At 39.5% G+C, this 19445-nt stretch overlaps 1 protein-coding gene across 2 annotated transcripts in view; it reads right to left on the reverse strand.

Moving 5' to 3' along the window:
• fras1 (Fraser extracellular matrix complex subunit 1) overlaps nt 1–19445 on the reverse strand; it is a 293698-nt gene that overhangs the window by 40933 nt on the left and 233320 nt on the right. The window contains exons 35-42 of one of the 2 annotated variants that reach the window (XM_067572464.1): nt 17368–17499; nt 16942–17070; nt 15972–16219; nt 14676–14827; nt 12853–13015; nt 8546–8678; nt 3852–4036; nt 2309–2462 (exon numbers count right to left, since the gene is read on the reverse strand). In XM_067572464.1, the coding sequence (XP_067428565.1) occupies nt 2309–2462; nt 3852–4036; nt 8546–8678; nt 12853–13015; nt 14676–14827; nt 15972–16219; nt 16942–17070; nt 17368–17499 (1296 nt within the window). Of the gene's footprint in view, nt 1–2308; nt 2466–3851; nt 4037–8545; nt 8679–12852; nt 13016–14675; nt 14828–15971; nt 16220–16941; nt 17071–17367; nt 17500–19445 lie in introns of both variants that reach the window. The other variant, XM_067572456.1, reaches the window with a different exon arrangement.

A 19445-nucleotide genomic window follows, 5' to 3' on the forward strand; every position in this document is an offset into this window, starting at 1 on the left:
CAGATGACCATAAATCTGTCACGAGCCGACATCAGCTCAGGTTGAAAGTAGAAAAAAACGATGGAAACTGAGCGTTCAGCCGGTGCTTTTACTCACAGGGATTAATTCTACATATGTTTACCTCATTATTTGACATTTTGGCTGCATTTAATATGAACATCTGATATCGTAACATTTTATATATATATGACTGAAAATAAGGAAAAGCAGAATAGGTCCCCTTTATGAATCACAAAACATGAACATAAAATGTGGAAAAATATCAGATTATCTCATTTTTATTTCTTGTTTGACGTTACTTCAGTGTGACTTTTTATTGCTCTTCACTTTCTTTATTGAATTTTTCACAGAGTTCCTGATTTTGTAAACTTCTGAGCTAAAACTAGGTTAAGATGATATATTGTTGAGTGAGAAATACATTTTTGTCCAAGAGAAATTGTTTTTTTTTTTTTTTTTTTGTGAAGCCATTTCTTTTAGTACAACGTGCTTTTGGCAGACAGGAGTGAAAACTCAATTTGGAACGGCGAGGGCACGGCAGGAAAACAAAGTGTTTTGAAGGTCAGTTGATTTGAGCGTGTGTGTCGTGTACGGCGAACGTGTGTGAGGAATGGCCGCTGCAGTGCCAGACTGCGGCGGACGACCGGTGTGTTTGTCTTGTTTTAAACTGTTTGGGTGTTTGTAAGAGAGAGAGAGAGAGTAATGTGTTTGTGTGTGTGTGCGTTTGTGTTCATCTCTATCACATTCAGAACAATTTACTATCAGCATGCTGGATACTCCTCAGCATAACTCTCTGCTTAGCTGTTTATTAGTCTGTGGTGTGTATGTGTGAAAGCGTGTGGAGGAATATCTTATAGAATATGTATGTGCATGTGTGTGTATGTGTGCATGTGTGTGTGTATATACATTATATGCTAATATGCAGACTGCACATCTGTTTGCATAATTTTCCAATGTTTATCTGCAGTCAATGCTGTTTTGGTATGTATGTAAATTTACAGTACATGAGGATCTGCTTTTGAAGCACCTCACATAGCTGACATCTAATTATATTTTATAAGCAGCATTTACAGTCCCATGATTGTTTAATGTTTGCTTTACAATAAACCGCATACAGGAAATGTTTAAATAATGCACCTGAAACAGAGTGAAAAGACATTTTAGTGTCTCTTTCTGTGATTTTAAAGGAACAATGTTTTTATTTTTATGTTTTTTTTTTTTCCTGCAATGTGCAGATGAATTGTCTGTGCATTGTCTTCATCAGCTTGTCTTACTAAGGCAACATAATTAAATCAAGAACAATTAAAATGAAAAGTTAATACAACATCGGATGCATATGTATGAATGTTGCAGACAGAAGCGGCAGAACATTTTCATTTATTCATTTAACTTGCATGAACGGCAGCTCGCAGAAAAAACTCTGCAGCAACACAGTGGAACCAGTTTCATATATCCTCACATACATTTCTAGTAATGAGTTGACCGCTTACCAGATTTATTCTTTCAACTTCTGCATGAAAAAAGTGATAAAACCTGAGTTTGCTGAACAGTTTCATCCAGGATGTTGAGTGAACAGAATCCAATAAAAGATTGCCAATAAGTTCATCTAGCCAAAATTAACAGATCTAATATAAAAGCCCGGCAATAAATCCTAATTTAATAAAGGCGATAATGTTCATTATTGAAACTGTTTTTAGACTCTATTAAACTGAGGCCAAATTAGCAAAAATGTTCCCTAACCACAAGGATGCTTGTAACAGATGCAGGGAGTGTTGGACTGAAATATCTGAAACACTACAAAGTGCTTATAAAATAACTATTACTCCTAATAATCCTGGTCCTGGCCTTCCCTATGAGCCTTTATGGAATAAATTATATATTAAATATAATATATTCCTTCTCTTTTCATTAATTAATGTATCTATTTTTTTTGTTTTGTCATTTTTTTGTGGAGGTCTTGTTTCAGGAGGTTGTATTGTGTGTGTAGGTGAGTAGCTCGGGTTTCGTTTTTCTGTAAATGTCAAAAGTTATAAATAAAACGAGCAAAAAATTGATTCTAGTTACTGTTGGTCATGTTGGAAGCTTTGCTGCTGCTGAATTGTATCGTGTTCTGAAAGGTGTTTCCAATATTATGACCATCCCATTTATGTTAACACATTTGGACCAAATATTCAAAGCACCTTTCAGTGTAACAAATGTAGGATTTGTTGTGTGAGACTGGATTAGTTTGAGCTATATGTGCCTAATAAACTGGCAACAAGCCTCAAGTATATGTTTGTGTGTGTGTGTGTGTGTGGTTATCAGTGCTCACCATAGGAAGGCTTCCTGATGATGGTGAAGAGGATCTCGTTCTCTGGCGTGTCCTGATCGAGGACGCTCAGAGACGAGTTGGTGATGACGACTCCGGAGTTTTCCTCCACATGGATGCTGCTCACCGACACCACCGGCTCCTGGTCCTCTTTACTCTGCTGAGGGAGGAAAAACAAACCGCTTTATAAGATCCTGACGAACTTCAAGATCCCTACGATTTAAGTTCTTACATTAATAACAGTTTGTGACATCACTACATATTAGATTTGCTACTCGGTCGCCATGCAGTGAGGAGAGATGCGTTCTTGCATTTAAGTCTCCTTTTTTTCCTCATTAACACACACCTCGACATTAAAACACACCTATTCTCACACACACACACTAAAAGACTTACTGTACTGTTTGCATACAGCTCACGTGCAAACACACCCAGACACACACACACACACACACACACTCATGCAAACTTAGCAGCTCACTGACAGCCTCATCAATTCAACTCAAGACTTAAAACAGGCTTAAGAGATGGATTGGGATGCAGAGTTTATTTAGGCTGAATAAAAAAATAAAAGGCCTGAGGACAGAGCTGCTTCTCTTCAACGAAGTCATGTGCACATCAAGGACAGTAGTTTAGAAGAGCTGCAGAGTCTATCTGTGAAATTACTGATGGGGTTTGCAGCTGTAGAAGTTCTCCTCTCATCTTTTTTCATCAGCAACACCTCAGTTAAACTTAAACACATTGTGTGTCTCCAAAGTGAGGGCTTCTTCTGTGACCACACAACTATCAACACCTTCAGTTAGTCGCATTTCCACAAACAACATAGTTAATATTGTTAATTTATTATTAGTAGTTAACTTTATGGGTAATTTTAACAATCTGCAATAATTGTTTTGAGCTGTTTCAGCAACAAGAAATTACTAGAGCCCATACCTCCATCGAGGTCTAATATTTGCTCCATTTGGCTGTAACTTTTACTGTCAACACAATGGGATTCCAGTTTTTAAATGACAGAATTAGTTTTGTTTATTTAAAGATGTTGGAGGAAATGTCATGCACTCTCCATAATAAAGAGAATTTTGAATTTGAACAGTAAACATATAATCATTTGAAAATCAAAAGTTTTGCCGGAGTGGGGCTTCAAGAAACATCTTCAGATCACCAAAATAAATGTGTTTATTCCACTTGGGGGACATGAATGTGGAAACCAGATTTCACACAACCAGATCACACATTAATAGTAAAATTATTAAACTTATTAAGCTTCAAAAACGTTTAATCATATAAGTCCTCTGCATACTGTAGGATTGCATTAAACTGGAGTAGTGTTCATGTTATTGTGTCCACCCCCTTGTATCTGCAGGAGCTGCTGAACAAAACTAAACTTTTAAGCTTCTGCCAGAGCTGCTGCAAATCCCATTTCCCACCACTGAAACCACTTTAAACCACTTTAAACCACTTTAGCAAGATTAAAAACCCAACATTTTTTAATAACTAATCTAGAAGTTTAAAGTCGAGACGCGGTCTGTAAACAGAAACCGGTTACCTGAATGTCAATTTCCACGTTGAAAGCCTCCGTCTGACTGTGTCCGTCGCTGATGTAGAAGCTGAAGACGTCCTGCTTGTCCTGTGTTTTATGCTCCTGGACGTAGAAGATGTGGTCGGACGTCAGGTCCTCCACGGAGAAAGGAACGTCGGGGGTGACGACCCGCGAGCCGCCGACTGAGCCGCCTGGTTGATGACAAAATAAAAGTAGAAAGTCTCTGTTAATGGCAGCTACTATAAAGTTACAACCCTAAAAGAATGCACCAGTTCATTCATATCTCCAGTTATGACTTCACATTACAATAGCAGCATATTGTAACACAGAGCTCATGTGCCTCTCAGGCGACCAGTTAGTCCGTCGTTTATATCATCTGACAGCTGGAATGACGGCAAAACATGTTTGTTTTATCTCCGCCAGCCTTCATGTTTCACTTTAGTCAGGATTGACTGGCAGTTTGGATGCAGAATAGCATCGAGAGACTTTTACAGTTCTCTTTTTGGGCTGTAAATACAACTGAAGCGGCAGTCATGGACATCGATGGAGAGTTTGAAGCGAATGTGCAAAATCAACCTTGAAATCTGTGAAGTTTGAGACAAAGTGCCATCGTCACAGAAGATGGATGAGTCCACGGTGAGCTGAGTCAGGGCTCCGTAGGGGAATAGCTGAGTATAAGTGTGTGTGTGTGTGTGTGTGTGTTTGTGTGGCACAACAGTAAATCACATCACATCTCCATCATCTGGCTGTTATAAGGTGAGGGAGGGGAGTCTCTTATCTGAGCGGGAACCCTTGCAGAATCATAATCTGGGCAGGAAATCACCTGCAGCCGGCGGAGAGATGCTGGTAAATTTTTTTGTTCTGTTCTCAAACATGATGTCAGCAGATTTCAAAACCATAATAAAGAAGTAAGACTGCTGACATCTCTATCAGTCTGTCAGTTCTGAAACCATATACAGGCAGAGTGAAAAAAGGACAACAGGAAATGAAACGTTCAGGGACATGAGGCACAGATGTGTTGACCAAAGCAGATCATGTTCTGGCTGGACTATCAATCTGAGAATTCTGTTATTTCATGAGGAGAACTATGTGTAATAACCTCATTTTAGACTTAAAATCATATGTGAGACCTCCATGATGTTGTTGACAGACATGTCAAAAGAATACTCCACTGAAAACCTATGTGTTCAAGCTGTTCTGAGGGCACTTCATCAAACTAAATCGAAGCATAGAACAAACTGCTGTTCTTATAGCCAGTAATGGGACTAAAAATGTAAAGTTTGTCATAAGGAAAGGCCTTTGCATAATTAAAATTAAAAGTGTTCACCCTATGGTGAGCATAAATGTGCTGAGCATATTGAATGGCTATCTTCCAATTAGATTATGATATCCTGTTAAGAAAATTTACATTCTGGCTTGAGGGTAAAAGCTCACACGGTGTCCAAAACGGAGAGAGAGTTCATTCTCCGGTGAGCATTAACATGCTCGGCAAATTTCTGCCCTTTTAATTTTTGGCATTTCTTGTTTTCAAGTGGTGAAATTTTGCGCTGTCAGGTAGAGGAAACATTCATTTCTCATCCTCAAGCGTGAGTCTGAAGGATGGAGGACGTGATATGTTGTTCAGCTTGTAAACTCCTCTGAGACAAACCTGTAATTTTATGCAATACAAAAAAATTCAGATGGATATTTTGTAATGTGGCCTGTTGATATCAAGATGTCTCATTCTGGACTTAAATAACTAACATAAATATACACTATTATGTGTGTATGTGTGTTTAAATGCTTCTGCACCAGCAATAAAAACTTAAATGCACAATATTAGAGAATGTGTTCCTTTATACAATATGTCGCTGCTTCACTACCATACAGATGTAAATGCGTAATGTGATGATAGAAGCTGTTTTGCATATAAATACAGCACATGAACAGTATGTAGGTGTGTATACGCTATTCTGCAATTTTTTTTTGTGTGTATGTCTGAATAATTGTAATGAAATCATGCAAATGTGCAACATGAGCATGTGGGTGAACGCCTTTTGTGTTTGTTTGTTTTTGCGTGCATCTGCACACTGACACAAAATTGTTGAGGAAATAAAACAGCCGACACATTGACGGTGACACCGGTTGGCCTCCTCTGTGCCCCCCCCCCCCCCCCCTACCCGTGACAGCAGCAATCCCCGTCACCTCACACCGCCGCTCACTGACTCTGCTGAATACCAACGAACGTCCCCTCTGCTCCAGCAGCCATCAAAAGACAGTCAGCCGGGACGTGGAGAGAGAGAGAGAAAGACTGGTGCCAGCTGCTTATCTACAGCAGCAGACAATACTGAGTGTTTGACTGCTGTGCGTTTATCCTTCATTACATCTGCAGATAACTCTCTCTCTCTCTTTTTTTTTTTTTTTTTTTTGCATGTAAAATGGCAGAACTGAATTAGCATTGCTGTGGCTTCATATCTATTATTAAAAATGAAAAGTGCTGCTTTATATATAATCCAATTTGGTCAATTTGGCAATTTTCTGCTGTTGCTTAACAGTTAAAGCTAAAAATGTTGCAAATACACCGCTAGCAATGGTTTAAACATGAGGATAGCATGTCTGAGTTTGTTTGAGCATGTAAGTTTAGTTGTTGTATGGACACAGAACAGACGGGATCTGGGATAAGACGGCACAATCAATAAAAGGAAAGAGCTTTTAATAGGAATCAGGCAGAAAAAAGAAAATCCCATTTTTTTTCCAGTATTTATTTATTTCCTTCTGTTTTTTGAAGTTGAAGGGTTAAAGTCATTTTTTTTCCCATGGTGCGAATAGAGTTGATTATATTGATAAGAAGGACTGCGGTGGGAGGGTTCCTCTGGAGCCAGCATATTTTGTAATTTATTTTTACTTGCAGCCATAAAAATCTTCAAAAGATATGTGTTGTTTTTACTGAAACCTTCGGGAATATTTCCAAGGTACAAAAAGTTGAAACAGAAATCAGATTTCAGGTCGGCCCACGTCTTTCCCAAAAAGGCCTAACATATGAAAACCACCAAAAAAATATGTGCATGGTCTATCAAAACTGCTCCACACTCCCTCCAGCAGAAATCTCTCCAAAACAAGGAGTCAGTGGAGGTAGACTGGGTTTCCCATGCTTGAAGCTTCCTCTCATGTTGCTATATTAGCTTCCTTCTCCCAGCGCTGCCTTACTGTATGTAATTGGTTGAATTTGTATTCATTGAGGAGGTGAAGCCCTTGTATAATTTGTCTATGATTACTTAAATATTTTTTGAATTATAAGCGTCAATAAATATCTGGGTTATTATCGATGGGTTCACAGAATCAATTCTTCTTATTTCATTTAGAAAAGTGGCAGATTTGTTGGTACCGATTAAAAATTCTCTCTGCTCGGCTCATAAAACTGGCATGAATCCACAAAATTAATAAGATTTTTGACTTTTCTTGACTTTTGGGAACAGTTATTTGAGTGGTGAGGGTACATGTCTGAGTTTGAATACACTTTATTATGTGTATGTATGTTCTTTAGCTCGATGTCCACTTACTAACATCTTCCAGGGCTTTCAACTGCATCTCAAAGCCACTTAGTTGTCATGGAGCTGTTGTCATCATGTGATCCAGGTATGCTTTGGTCACGTGACAACAACTGAGCAATGAAAACTGTTTTGTTAACCCTCCTGTTGTCCTCGGGTCAATTTTGACTCAGGAGAACAGGTGTCATTATGTGCTGTCATCCAAAAAATTTAAATGGTTTCAAAACAGTATCCTGACCAACTATATTTTAACTATAGTTGAGATCAGAGGAAAATATGTTGATGGATTAATGTCAGACTGGTATATATAAAAGTTTAGTCAGGACACTGTTTTAAAACCATTTCAATTTTGTGATGACAGTCCATAATGACACCTGTTGTCCTCCCGGGTCAAAATTGACCCGAGGACAACAGGACTACAGCATACTCCCATAAAGTTTGGGAATTTAACAAAGGACAGAATTAAAAAATTAAACCCCAAACACACTTGATCCTACATTTCCCATAATGCAACTCAATGGGGTCTTTTGTTAGACCTTCCTTACCGTCACTGAACTTGTGTAAAATTGGTGAAATGCCCCTTTTTGATGTAGAGCATCTTTTAGGCTTGTAAACTTTATCCAAAAGTGTTGAGTCAAGAACAACTGGACTTGTTGCAGGTTCTTGAAAATGTCACCATCATCCATTCTGTCAAAGTATTAATGGGCTACATGTTCTGTTTGTCCTCTTTAATTGTCAACTGTATTACTTAGCGTACCTTGTGTTTTTATGCAATTTGTATCCATATCTTTCATTTGATTTCATGCTGTTCTTTCAATGATATGTTTTCACAGTTCCTCTTGGGGACAGAAGAAAGTACAGCAGCGGTTGAGCAAGCATGCAGTCAGAATTGGGACGATAACAATGACTCCATCTGTAGCCGGCTATCTGGCAGTGATAATCCACAACACAATCAAGCTGTGACAGATGGCAGCAGTGCTGAAGGGAATTCACCCGGCATTGTGTGTGTACGAGTGTGACACAAATAGAAATGTGAAAATTATTCCGAGTGACGCAGGTGTGCCAGTGCACACACACACACACACACACAAGTAACACTGTGTCACATGTACATACGTTCAGGTCCTGAGTTCACCTGTCTGGAAAAATGTCCTAAACTGACAAAGATCTCACCTCTCTTGGTGTTTTCGATGAAGCCGTACTTCGGAGGACTGACCAGCCACACCAGCAGGTCCTTCTTGGGCGTGTCCAGGTCCGACACTATGATGTGATTGGTAGACAGCTGCACACGACCTCCTTCCTGGACCTAGACGTGCGTGGACGTCAAAGAAAGCAATGAAAAACTGAGTTTGTTGAGTTTTAAAAGTCTCGGAGAGGATGTGTCTGTAAAATCCATGAGCCAAACACAACCAGCAGCCCTGGGCTGAGTGCCAGAGGGGAACCCTTAGGGCCGTCTAAGCCTTCAGACAAGGCCAAACAAAACAGCATTTTAAATGTTATATTTCATTTAATAATCATTCTCTTCTAGTTCTAATTTAAGCCTCATTTTCTATCAAGTAATAATGAAAGAGTTACTGTCCTTAAAGCATGAATAGAGTTATCCAATCAGATTTTGTTGTCGTCTCTATGCAGAGAAAAGGTTAGCTGGCTAACTCATTGGTTAGGACTTCATAACTACCGCAATTCATAGCTGCGTGTGTTTGTTTAGAAAGTGACGGATGAATTAACCAATCACATTTTGATTTAAGTGGGTGGGACCAAAAATCATCCCCCCTAGGCCTTCCTGAACCAGACAGCCAGAGCTATGTTGCTTGTAGTTTAGCTAGTTGTGTTCGTCATGTCTTTAATTCAAGGCTTATGTGTCATGTAGTTTGTTCAGTAATGCTCCTGTATCATCTAAACGTATTATGGGTTCATAAAGACCGTTTTATGCTCACATCTAGTACTTGTTTGAAGTTAAATAGTGTAACGCTAACTCTGCTAGCTGTGCCATTTTTCTATGGGATTTCCCATTGTATTAATATGTTGTTGGCATCATGCTAAACACGGATTACTGTCCTGTCAGCTGGTCCACCTGGAAACCTATTTGTAAATAGCAGTATGTATTCATTAAAGCTCTAAGCAGCAGAACAAATAAGTTTGAAGATAAATGTATTTTTCTTTTATTTGTACATAAAGACACCTGACTGTAGTTTTGTTTTATTTGAGAGAGAGCTGTTGTTGGTTTTGAGTGATTTTTTTGTGATCGCTCTGATTAATAAATGTATCCTTTGATTTTGAAACAGTAGCCTTATGTGGATGTTATTTAGCCTTTCTGAGGCGATTGTGTGGTTTAATCAATGAATTTTATTTTATGAAAAGGCACAGACACATAAAGGCTATTTTGATATTCATTGACAAGAATAATATGTATTACTGGGTGGCCAGTTTTATATTTCCAGTTGTTATCTTTGTATAGTGTTCATTTTGTAGCCTAAATGATCTTGTGTGTTTCTTGTGACTTTTTTACATCGAGTAAAGAGAAGACGCCTGAGGTTAAACTGATTATTATGCCTGTCCTTGTTTACCTTACGTCATGGTTAGTTAAAGTGTTACAGTCGCTTATCCCTCGCAAAATCTTTAGCCCTGTTGCTGCTTTTTTGGTGTGTGTGTGTGGATGTTTTTGGTTTTTTTGGGGGGGGGGGGTGAAGGACTAATTTTGGCTGAGCTGAACCGTGACTATTGGAGTGGTTTGCTGCAGGTGTGTGCTAAGTCCGGTCCTGTGTGCCCTCCAACCTCCATCTCAACGTCTGCAAGACCGAGGACACGGTGTTGGATTTCAGGAGGGTACAAGCAAGCACACAACCCAATCAACAGCTTCGTGAGGACCACGAAGCAGCCCCTCTTCTTCCTCAGGGGAGTGAGGAGGTTTGGCATGGACTTTTACAGATGCACCATTGAGAGTGTCTTCTCTGGCCGTATCATCTGGCCCAGTATGGGAGCAGCTCCAAGCAGGACTGCAAAGCCCTGCAGAGAGTCATTAAAGCTGCTCAGTGCATCACCAGGTCTGAACTGCCATCCATGCAGGACCTCTATATCCAGAGGAGCACGACGAAAGCTGAAAAAATCATCAAGGACCCCAACTGCCCCTGCTACAGACTCTTTACACTGCTACCATCAGCCAAGCAGTATAGAAGCATCAGAGCCAGATCCAGTAGGCTCAGAGACAACTTCTATCCCCGAGCCAGCAGAACTCTGGGACTTTGTGATCATACATGACACACACACACACACACACAAACTCTTCCCTACTAGGCAATACTTATATTTTGCCCGAGGTATCTGTATATATTGTATTTTTTTTATTCCTTCTCTCTCTTATCGTTCTCTTCTCTCTGTCCTTTTTCTTTCTTTTATAATTGTTAATATTTATTATTTACTCAAATTGGAACTTGCTGCTGTGTTTTTCTTATATTGTACATATACTTCAACAAGTAGAGTTTGTTAATACAAGCATCTGAATTTTATATGTTATAATTAAGCTGAACGAGGTCACCTTCCTTGTATGTGAGGATCTGACTGTTAAATACCCACAACAATGGTAAAAATGGGTTTTTATTGTCTTTAAATAACTTTGCCATACAGTAATAATGAAACAAATGGAATTAGAGACTTTTCATATTCCAAATCCTAAGAGGTACTTTTTAATTTCCCAACAAAAATCAAACAGTTGACAGGTGTGAGCCCACTTTGAGCTGTATTTTGAGAAAAAAGAAAACATTTTCTCCCCTTTTCTATGTGTACAACTGAGAATAAAAAGCCTCCCAGCAAACTAAAGGAGAAATTTTTATCTTTCAGGAAGGGCGGTTCTGCAGCGCTAATACAGCATTCGTCCCTGAGGGAGCCTCGACAGCGAGTACCAGTGTAACTTTCATTAAGTCTGACATCACATTTCCCCTCCTCTGCCAGGTGTCCTCCACAGCTGGAGAGAGGCTCTTTTTCATTCGTGTTGTTGTGCATTCTTCTTCTTTACAACGAATGTCAGGAAAATAAGGGCCAAATCCACAAAGAATGGATCGCGCCCTCTAATAGCAACATGAATTTGTGCAGCATTTGCACCTGCAATCTTTTTAAAGGTCCTATTCACAAAAGATTTTGCACTAATGATATGCCAACACAAACACGCCCATTGAGTTTTGCAGCTGAGTCCGTTTCCTTAATTAGCAGACCACAATCACAAACCAACTTTCATGTATTCTGCTTCTTTCACTTCTCCAGTATTTTGCATCTGAAGTGTTAAATGTGAAAATACAGCTATTAAAATGATCCAGGCAGGTCTGAAACATGTTAGATTAATGTCTGAATCTTACAATAATGTTGTTCTGGTGTCACTTATTGTATTCGGGACTTTGAAGAAACAACTGATGTTCTGTTTGTTGTCCACAGCTGGCTGTGAGTCACAGCTGGCTGTGAGTCACAACTGGCTGTGAGTCACAGCTGGCTGCAGCTGCGGCATCACACGGCAGCTGAAACGATAAACGCGTGAAACTGAGAAAGAGGCTGTGTGCATTTAGGTACGCGGTACAGCAGCGGTAACTTCATTAACACCGGATCAGTCGGGATCTGACGGTAATTAACGTTCTGTGTTTCTGCTACACATCTACACAGATCAGCTGTTACACACAGATTCCAGGTTTATACGGTGGAACTGTGTGTAATAAAGCAGCCCCTTATGGATGAATCCTGAGCTCCTCCAGCGCTGTTATTCTTATTTTTAAATCCGAGATAAGCCCACAACCCCACTTGATCCTCCCCATGTCTGACTGTAGACTTCGCCCTTAATATCATTCAATATAAATTCAATATCATTCAAGCCTCACAACCTTGAAGATTTGAAGAGAGACAGAGAGAGAGAGCAAGTGTGCACGACTATCTGAAGACGCTAATAACTCCAGTGTGTTGGTGAATTTAGCTGCTTTTGCAACAAGGCTAATTTGCATAGAGAGGGGCCAATTTTGTGCAGAATTTATGAATATTACCTAATTTTACATACATGCAGATGACACAGGTGCACTTTGATGCTATTTGCTTGGCAGCGCAGTTTGCATTTCAACTTTTGCAGGTGCATACATGAAAGTGAATTACACGCTGTCTGTTTGTCTCATTTGCGCAGGTTTAGTGGCTGCAAAAGCAAAGCAAAGTGCAAATCATTTTCTGGATTTGGCCGTAAGTTTGCTGTTGTCTCTTGACTGATTATGTGTCAGTTATGAGTTATTCTCAAAGTATAAGACAAACTGAGCAAAAGAAACCTTTAATGATCTTCCCTGAATACTGCAGCTGCTTTAAATAACTTTAGGATTCCAGTCTCTTATGAGCAGGCAGAGCAATGTTTGCGTATATAAGTTTGCTGATGTACCATCCATAAAAATGTAAACGTACAGTATAATATCCAAATAGTGTTTCATCCTTCCCTCATCATCCTTCAGATGTGTGTTGACTACCTTGATGCCACTGCGCACGGTGACCACCGGCGGCTGTCTGGGAGCGGAGGTGATTGTAATGGTGCACATCTGGTTGTCAAGGCGATTGTTGTCGCCGTCGTACACAACAAAGTGGAAGATGTCTGTGACTGGCTGGCTGCCCGTCTCTAAGGAGGTGATGTACCTGTAGATGGAAAAATTAGTTTATTCTCTGATAAAATAAAAATAAAAAAAAGAGGAATTGTTCCATCTCTAAATGTATGTATGTATGTTGAATAACTATTTAGTTTGATACAATAATTCTTTTTTTAATGAATACATAAATATCTGTTTATGTGTCTAGTCTTGGATTGACAGGGGACTTAAGAAAGCTTTGCATTAGCCCTCCCACAGCGATACGGCGGCTAATCTCTGTAAAGCACTAATAAAATTGAAATCCATACTGGTTATAATCTTCTCTAATCCCATTTAATTCTCATAAAACAATTCCCGGCTCTTGTTTTTATGAGCCAACGCCACAGAGACAAATCTAATGCATGCGATTTGAAGATTGCCGCCGGAGATTCGTCCGGCGCTGAAGCTAATCGGAGCCTGCATTATGGATATGAAGCAGTTAGCATGTGAATATTTATATTTCATTTTAGCGCCTCTCTCACACGGGGGGGCTTCAGTACCTCTTGCAGGTAATATCAGAGTGATGCCAATAAGCATTGCTTATGTCACCAGGATGAGTCATTGAACATAATAAGGGAGAAGGCGACAGAATTATTTCCAACTAATTCGTTTGTTTTGGGGTCTCGGTGACGGTAATGTTTGTAGGGCTCTCGTCTCATGAGGAGGAGCGTTAGATTGAAGGGAAACCAAATGTCTCGGCAGGCTATTACTCTGCTGTGATGATGAGGGGAAAACGATCCCCACCGACTCCAACTGCAATCAGAGAAATTGATCATGACTATGACTGCAGCATGAAGAACCCTCGAAGCTCTTTTTTTATCTCTTACAGAGTGGAATCAGCACCAGGCTTTTTGCTTTAAAGCAGCCTCTTTATTAAAGGCTAAAAAAATCCAGCTGGTACCTGAGCTAACTGAGAACATATCGCTCTTGTCCTGTAACAACCTCTTGACTTCAATCTGAGCGATGTTCATGTTTTCGTTAAAGGATTCTACACTCCTCTATGAGTTGAACATTTTTGTGAAACACTCTTGAATCTCTTTTAAAAACATGCTATATAAACTCAATATACCTGCAGGTCGAGGTGAAACCAAAGCCTCTGAAGAACTGGTTTAAATTTTATGACTTATATTTTCTCAAGAAGCTGATATCATGAGGGAGTTATGAACAAAACTCTCAGTATTTCTCTATTGAAAAACTAAAAAGCTGATGCTAATACGCTCTCTTCTCTCTCATGGACCCTCACGAACCTTTATTGCTTACACAATGACAACTTTTGGAAACGAGAAAGGCTTTTTGAAAGTCATTTTCGGTCAATAGCTGCAGGTTTTATTCTGATAATCTGTTTTTATGTGTTTCTCTGAAGTAGCATTTTAAAACCATCACAGGAAATTAAAACTGAAACCAAGGATATTATTTTGGGCATTTTTCATTGCAGGTTTTAGAGACTGTTGCCTTTGAAGATGAACGAAATACTTCTAAATCTATATAGCTATTTGATAAACAAAAGAAAACAAAGAGGAAGAAGAAGAGGAAGAAAAACACACCTCAAGTAGTACCCAGATAAATAAAAAAAGACAGAAACATCAGTCTAAGCTTGGTGGAAATATGGTCAAAGTACATAAACCTGACTTTGTATTCTACAACGTCTTACTCCGCTGTGGCCGTCCCACCTGATCCTGTGCTGGTTGATGTCCTCCATGTTGAAGGAGGAGTACTCCCTCAGCTCCTGGGGCTCCTGCTGAGACTGGGTCCTGGTCAGGATACCGTACATCGGCACAGACACCAACTGGATCTGAATCTGGTCATCTGGGGACGTGTTGTCCTAGAGAGACACACAGCAGAATGTGATAGTTATGTGCACAGTCATAACTGGAGCCCATCCAAGCTCAAAGTGGATGAGAGATGGGGTGAACTCAGGACAGCTAACGCATATAAACAGACAACCATTCACATCTATGAGCAAACTTAAAGTAATCAATTAATCTAACATGCATGTCTTTGGACATTTGGACTTTGAAAGTTGATACTATGATTATAAATTCATCAAAACATCCTCTAAATAAATCTCAAAAGGTCTCATAACCATACATTCAAACGCTGCAGCAACAAATACAAGCTTACCAAGTGTAAAGATGTTAGCTAACATACATTTAGAAAGAGGAACAATCCAATTGCCAATAATGTCTCATTACTATAACTTATCGCTAATGTAATATGCATTTACTGACTCGTTTGCTAAAGAGCTTCGACATGTTATTTTTTTTTTGCTAACCTGGAAGTGTGCGATATAAATTGAAACCTTGTTCTTTAAACTATTAGCAGTTTTGACTGTAAATCTCTGACCATAAAACTTTCACAATACATATTCAACATTCAAAAACATACTTTTTTCATATCTCATCATCAAAAAACCTAACTCTATCTCAAATGACATTAAAGATAATCTTGTTTCCACTAGAAGTTTGCTCACAAATGAAACCTACATCATCATATACTGCATAGGTCAGCTATTAGGTTCAACCATGGGCCAGATTTTTTCAGCACTGTTTATTTGGGGGCTGTTTATTGTACAGGGACAATGAAAACTTGTGTTTTTGATATGTTTTTGTTTGTATAGAACAGGTTTAGGGTTTTATCTGAGGCCAGATGTCATAATTCTCACCGTTAATCCACACTACAACATTATGGAAATTATGTTGTGTACAATATAAGTGTATGAGAGGTTACAAGCTCATATTTATTGGGATTTAGATGAGTCTTGTGTTTATATTGTTGAGTCATGTAAAAGATTTGATGCAATAAAACTTAAACTTCCATTAGGGGGCCACATATTTTTGTTAAAGGGCCAGATTTGCAAATATCTTTCCCAAAAACCCCCCCAAAAAAACTTGAATCTTATTGCAAAGACCGAACAAAACCCCTGTGACTTCTAAAGATGCTAACAGTTGTAGCTAGCTAGCACTCACAGTGTAAGCTAGGTGCGAGCGTCTGATCACGGTGCTGCTTTTCTCGCCCACTTCCAGCGACAGAGTGGCCGCCGGATCTCGCTGCGGACCGTCTCCCCCGGCGCCAAGCACCGCCACCTGCACCACCGTGGTTGCCATGGAGATACCGTCGCTGACGGAGAAAGTGATGGCGTCGTCCTGGTTGGAGAGTCCGGCGTGTCGGTACAGCAGAACGTTGCGGGTGACGTCGCTGAAGGTGAAGATGTCGCCTGACGGGATGGAGAAGATCTGAGTAGTTTGTGTGTGTTGGTTTGGTTTTGTCTGTTGGTTTGATGTAGATTCGCCATGTTGTCCACGTTTCTGCGTTTGTGTGTAAGTGCATGACCTGCTTATCATTTTGGTGATGATATATGTTTCTTTATGGATGTACATGAGCACTTCTAGGCAAGTGCAAAACAAAATTAAGTGGTTAAAATTAAAAGTAAACATTTGAGAGTGAGCTGAGACAAAAGTGCAAAACAGGAAAAACTCTGTATATTTGACTTAATTTGCTCACTATCGTACAAGCTTCTTGCCTTCAGTTTGTATTCTTTGCAAGCAAAATCCAACTATGTATAGCAACAAATCCATTGGACCAGGAAGTGAAATGTCGTCCTGTCAGGCTTCTTTGCAATATGCTCCAACAGTTCTTCCATTTGTCTTTAACAATGAAAAAAAAATATATATATATATAAAATATGACGCCTACATGCAGATGTGGTGTGTGTGTAATAATGTGTCATATAGTGATTTAATTTATTTGCACACTTAAGAGAACAAAATTAAAATCAAAGATGTGACAGGAGTTATGTTTTTAAAGTGGACCTCCCCAATATAAGCTATAAATAATAATAATAATAATGATAATATAAATAAACAGAGTGATTACTCATTCATTTAGTCATTTAAAACTTTCCATATGTCTGTTGTGTGTGTGTGTGTTTTATCTCACCGTTAGTCATGCTGGTGTGTGTGTTGCCATCAGTTTTGATCAATTCTCCGTGGATCGGAGCCTCCACCAGCTCAAACTCCAGTTCATCTGGAGCCGTGTCAGCATCGCTCACCGCCAGCTGCTGGCCGCCTACACACACACACACACACACACACACACACACACACACACACACACACACACACATATATATAAATACAAGCAGAAAGAAGCTTTAAGAGAAATGAAGCAGGATAAAGAGAAAACTGTATGTGCTTCTTCATCACGGTCTGACTTCAGAGCTCATTACCTCACACAGAAGACTTCATCACTTACTGCTGGACCTCTTCACAACAGGCTCTTTCTCTTCTTGGAAATTAGTATTGCGTATTGTGTGTGTGTGTGTGTGTGTGTGTGTGTGTGTGTGTGTGTGTGTTCTGTCCTTACCCACGGCAGCTTGTCCTCCCATGCTGACCTCCAGCAGCGGGTCGAGAACCTGAAACACCGGCGGCTGCTGATGGTTCGACAGCAGCAGGACGGCAAAGTCCAACTCCGGAGTGGTGTGTTCACCGTCCGAAACTGACACACACACACACAAAAACACACACAAACACACACAAACACCGAGAGACACACACATACAAATAAATAAGGACACAGAAAACGGTGCGAGCGAATACACGAATCATGGAAAGACGGAGAAAAACCACACACACACACAGAAAAGGAAGAAAATTAATCAGATAAGCAAAGACTTCTGAAAACACACACATGCACGCACACACACACACACACACACACACCTCTGATACTAATTATCTCCCCAGTTCCTCTACTGAGACATATTTTTTAAGGATGGAAACTGGGGGGAAAAAAACTTAATCATCTTCCTCGAGCCTCTAAACACAAGATTATTAATAAAAGAAAAAGAAAACACACACACACACACACACACACACACACACACACGTAGGAGAATCACAGGAGCTCCATGAAGCGGCACAGAATCAATTAGCCGAACTGTCGAAACAATTCATCAGGAATTTCAGGTGGAAACTCGTTACGCTCATTAAATGTTATGGAGGGATTATAGAGTTTATCGGCTCCTCCTGTCATTTCTAAACATAACGACAAAAAAAATACCTTTAAAAAACACAACGAGGCAATTATCCTGTGTGGATATAAAAGGATGGTGGGATCAATTAAGAATGGTGAATATTTAAATTGTTAGAATTAAAAAGAACAGGACGTTTGGAGGCTGGGTGAGAAGGGTAAATGCTAGATTGGATGGGCCGGAGGGACGAATTCTCGCAAGTGTGATTAGGGTTAGCGTACAAATCTCGCAAGAGTATCGCAAATTGTCCCTCCAGCTCATCCAATCTAGCACCGACCAGCAAACAGTGGGATACTGACCAATAGGAGGTGATGGGAATTGCAGAAGAAGAGAGGAAAAAGTTGGGAATATCAACAGAAAGCAGAGTGAAACCGTATAGCCACGCTGTGTATAATATACTGGACAACCCACACACTGTTTGTTTGCACAGCTGTGACTTATTGTCCAGCTGTTTGTCTTTATTTTTATTTTTTACACAACAGCTGTATTTTATGTCTGTTTATCTTCCTGTACATTGGTTTTAACATTATACTGTATAAGCTGCTGATACCTGAGTCCATTTTCTTGTAATGTATGTGTGTATATACTGATTTTAACTGGTAAACGTGTTGTACTGGTAATCTAGTGGTTAATGAGAAGCATATCATGTATTTGCAACATCCTCAGTTTGATTCTAGCTAAAGACATTTGTTGCATCTTCTCTCCTTCCTTCTCTCTGTCTCTATTGTTGCTGTCAGTAAAGATGAAAATGACAAAAAAAAATGTAAGAAAAAGTTTTTACAATGTTAAACTGTTAGCGTGTTAATGTATAAGAAGCATAGTTGAAGAACTATTTCTTCAGTGGAAAGAAATTATAAGTAATACTACAGTGTGTTCTGTGGATTAGTGACAGATGCATCGTTTCTGGAAGGAGATGTTTCCGTTTAATTTCTTTTTATGTCATTTTCTCAACGCTGCGAGCACCGAAAAACTGATTCCATTCACCTCAGTTGTATAGAAGAGAAAGCAGAGACGGAGCTGAGAACTATCAGCAGATAGATAACATAAGAGGTAAATGAGGTAAAAGCCTATAACATTGCATGAGCTGATCATATGTTTTGTTTGTAAAATCTTTATTTTCAAAGTAAGAGTTACAGATTCTACTAAAGTGCCTGTTCATAGTCTTTCCCCTGGTGGTGAATACTGTGTGACTTTATCTATCTTTCATCCGGCCACTAACAGCAGTCATTGTTTACTAGATGTCTCTTTAAAAGCGGACGGAGGAAAAGCACCAGAGACTTCTGTATGTGTGCCTCAAGTCCTACATTTAAGTGAAAAGCACTTTGGTGACAGCTCTAAACACTCGTAAACACTACATTCTCCTATTGGAGGAAGTGCAGCAGCACTTTATCAAAAGTGACTCGGTTTTATC

This window comes from Thunnus thynnus, chromosome 2, assembly GCF_963924715.1.
Source record: "Thunnus thynnus chromosome 2, fThuThy2.1, whole genome shotgun sequence".
Taxonomy (NCBI): Eukaryota; Metazoa; Chordata; class Actinopteri; order Scombriformes; family Scombridae; genus Thunnus; species Thunnus thynnus.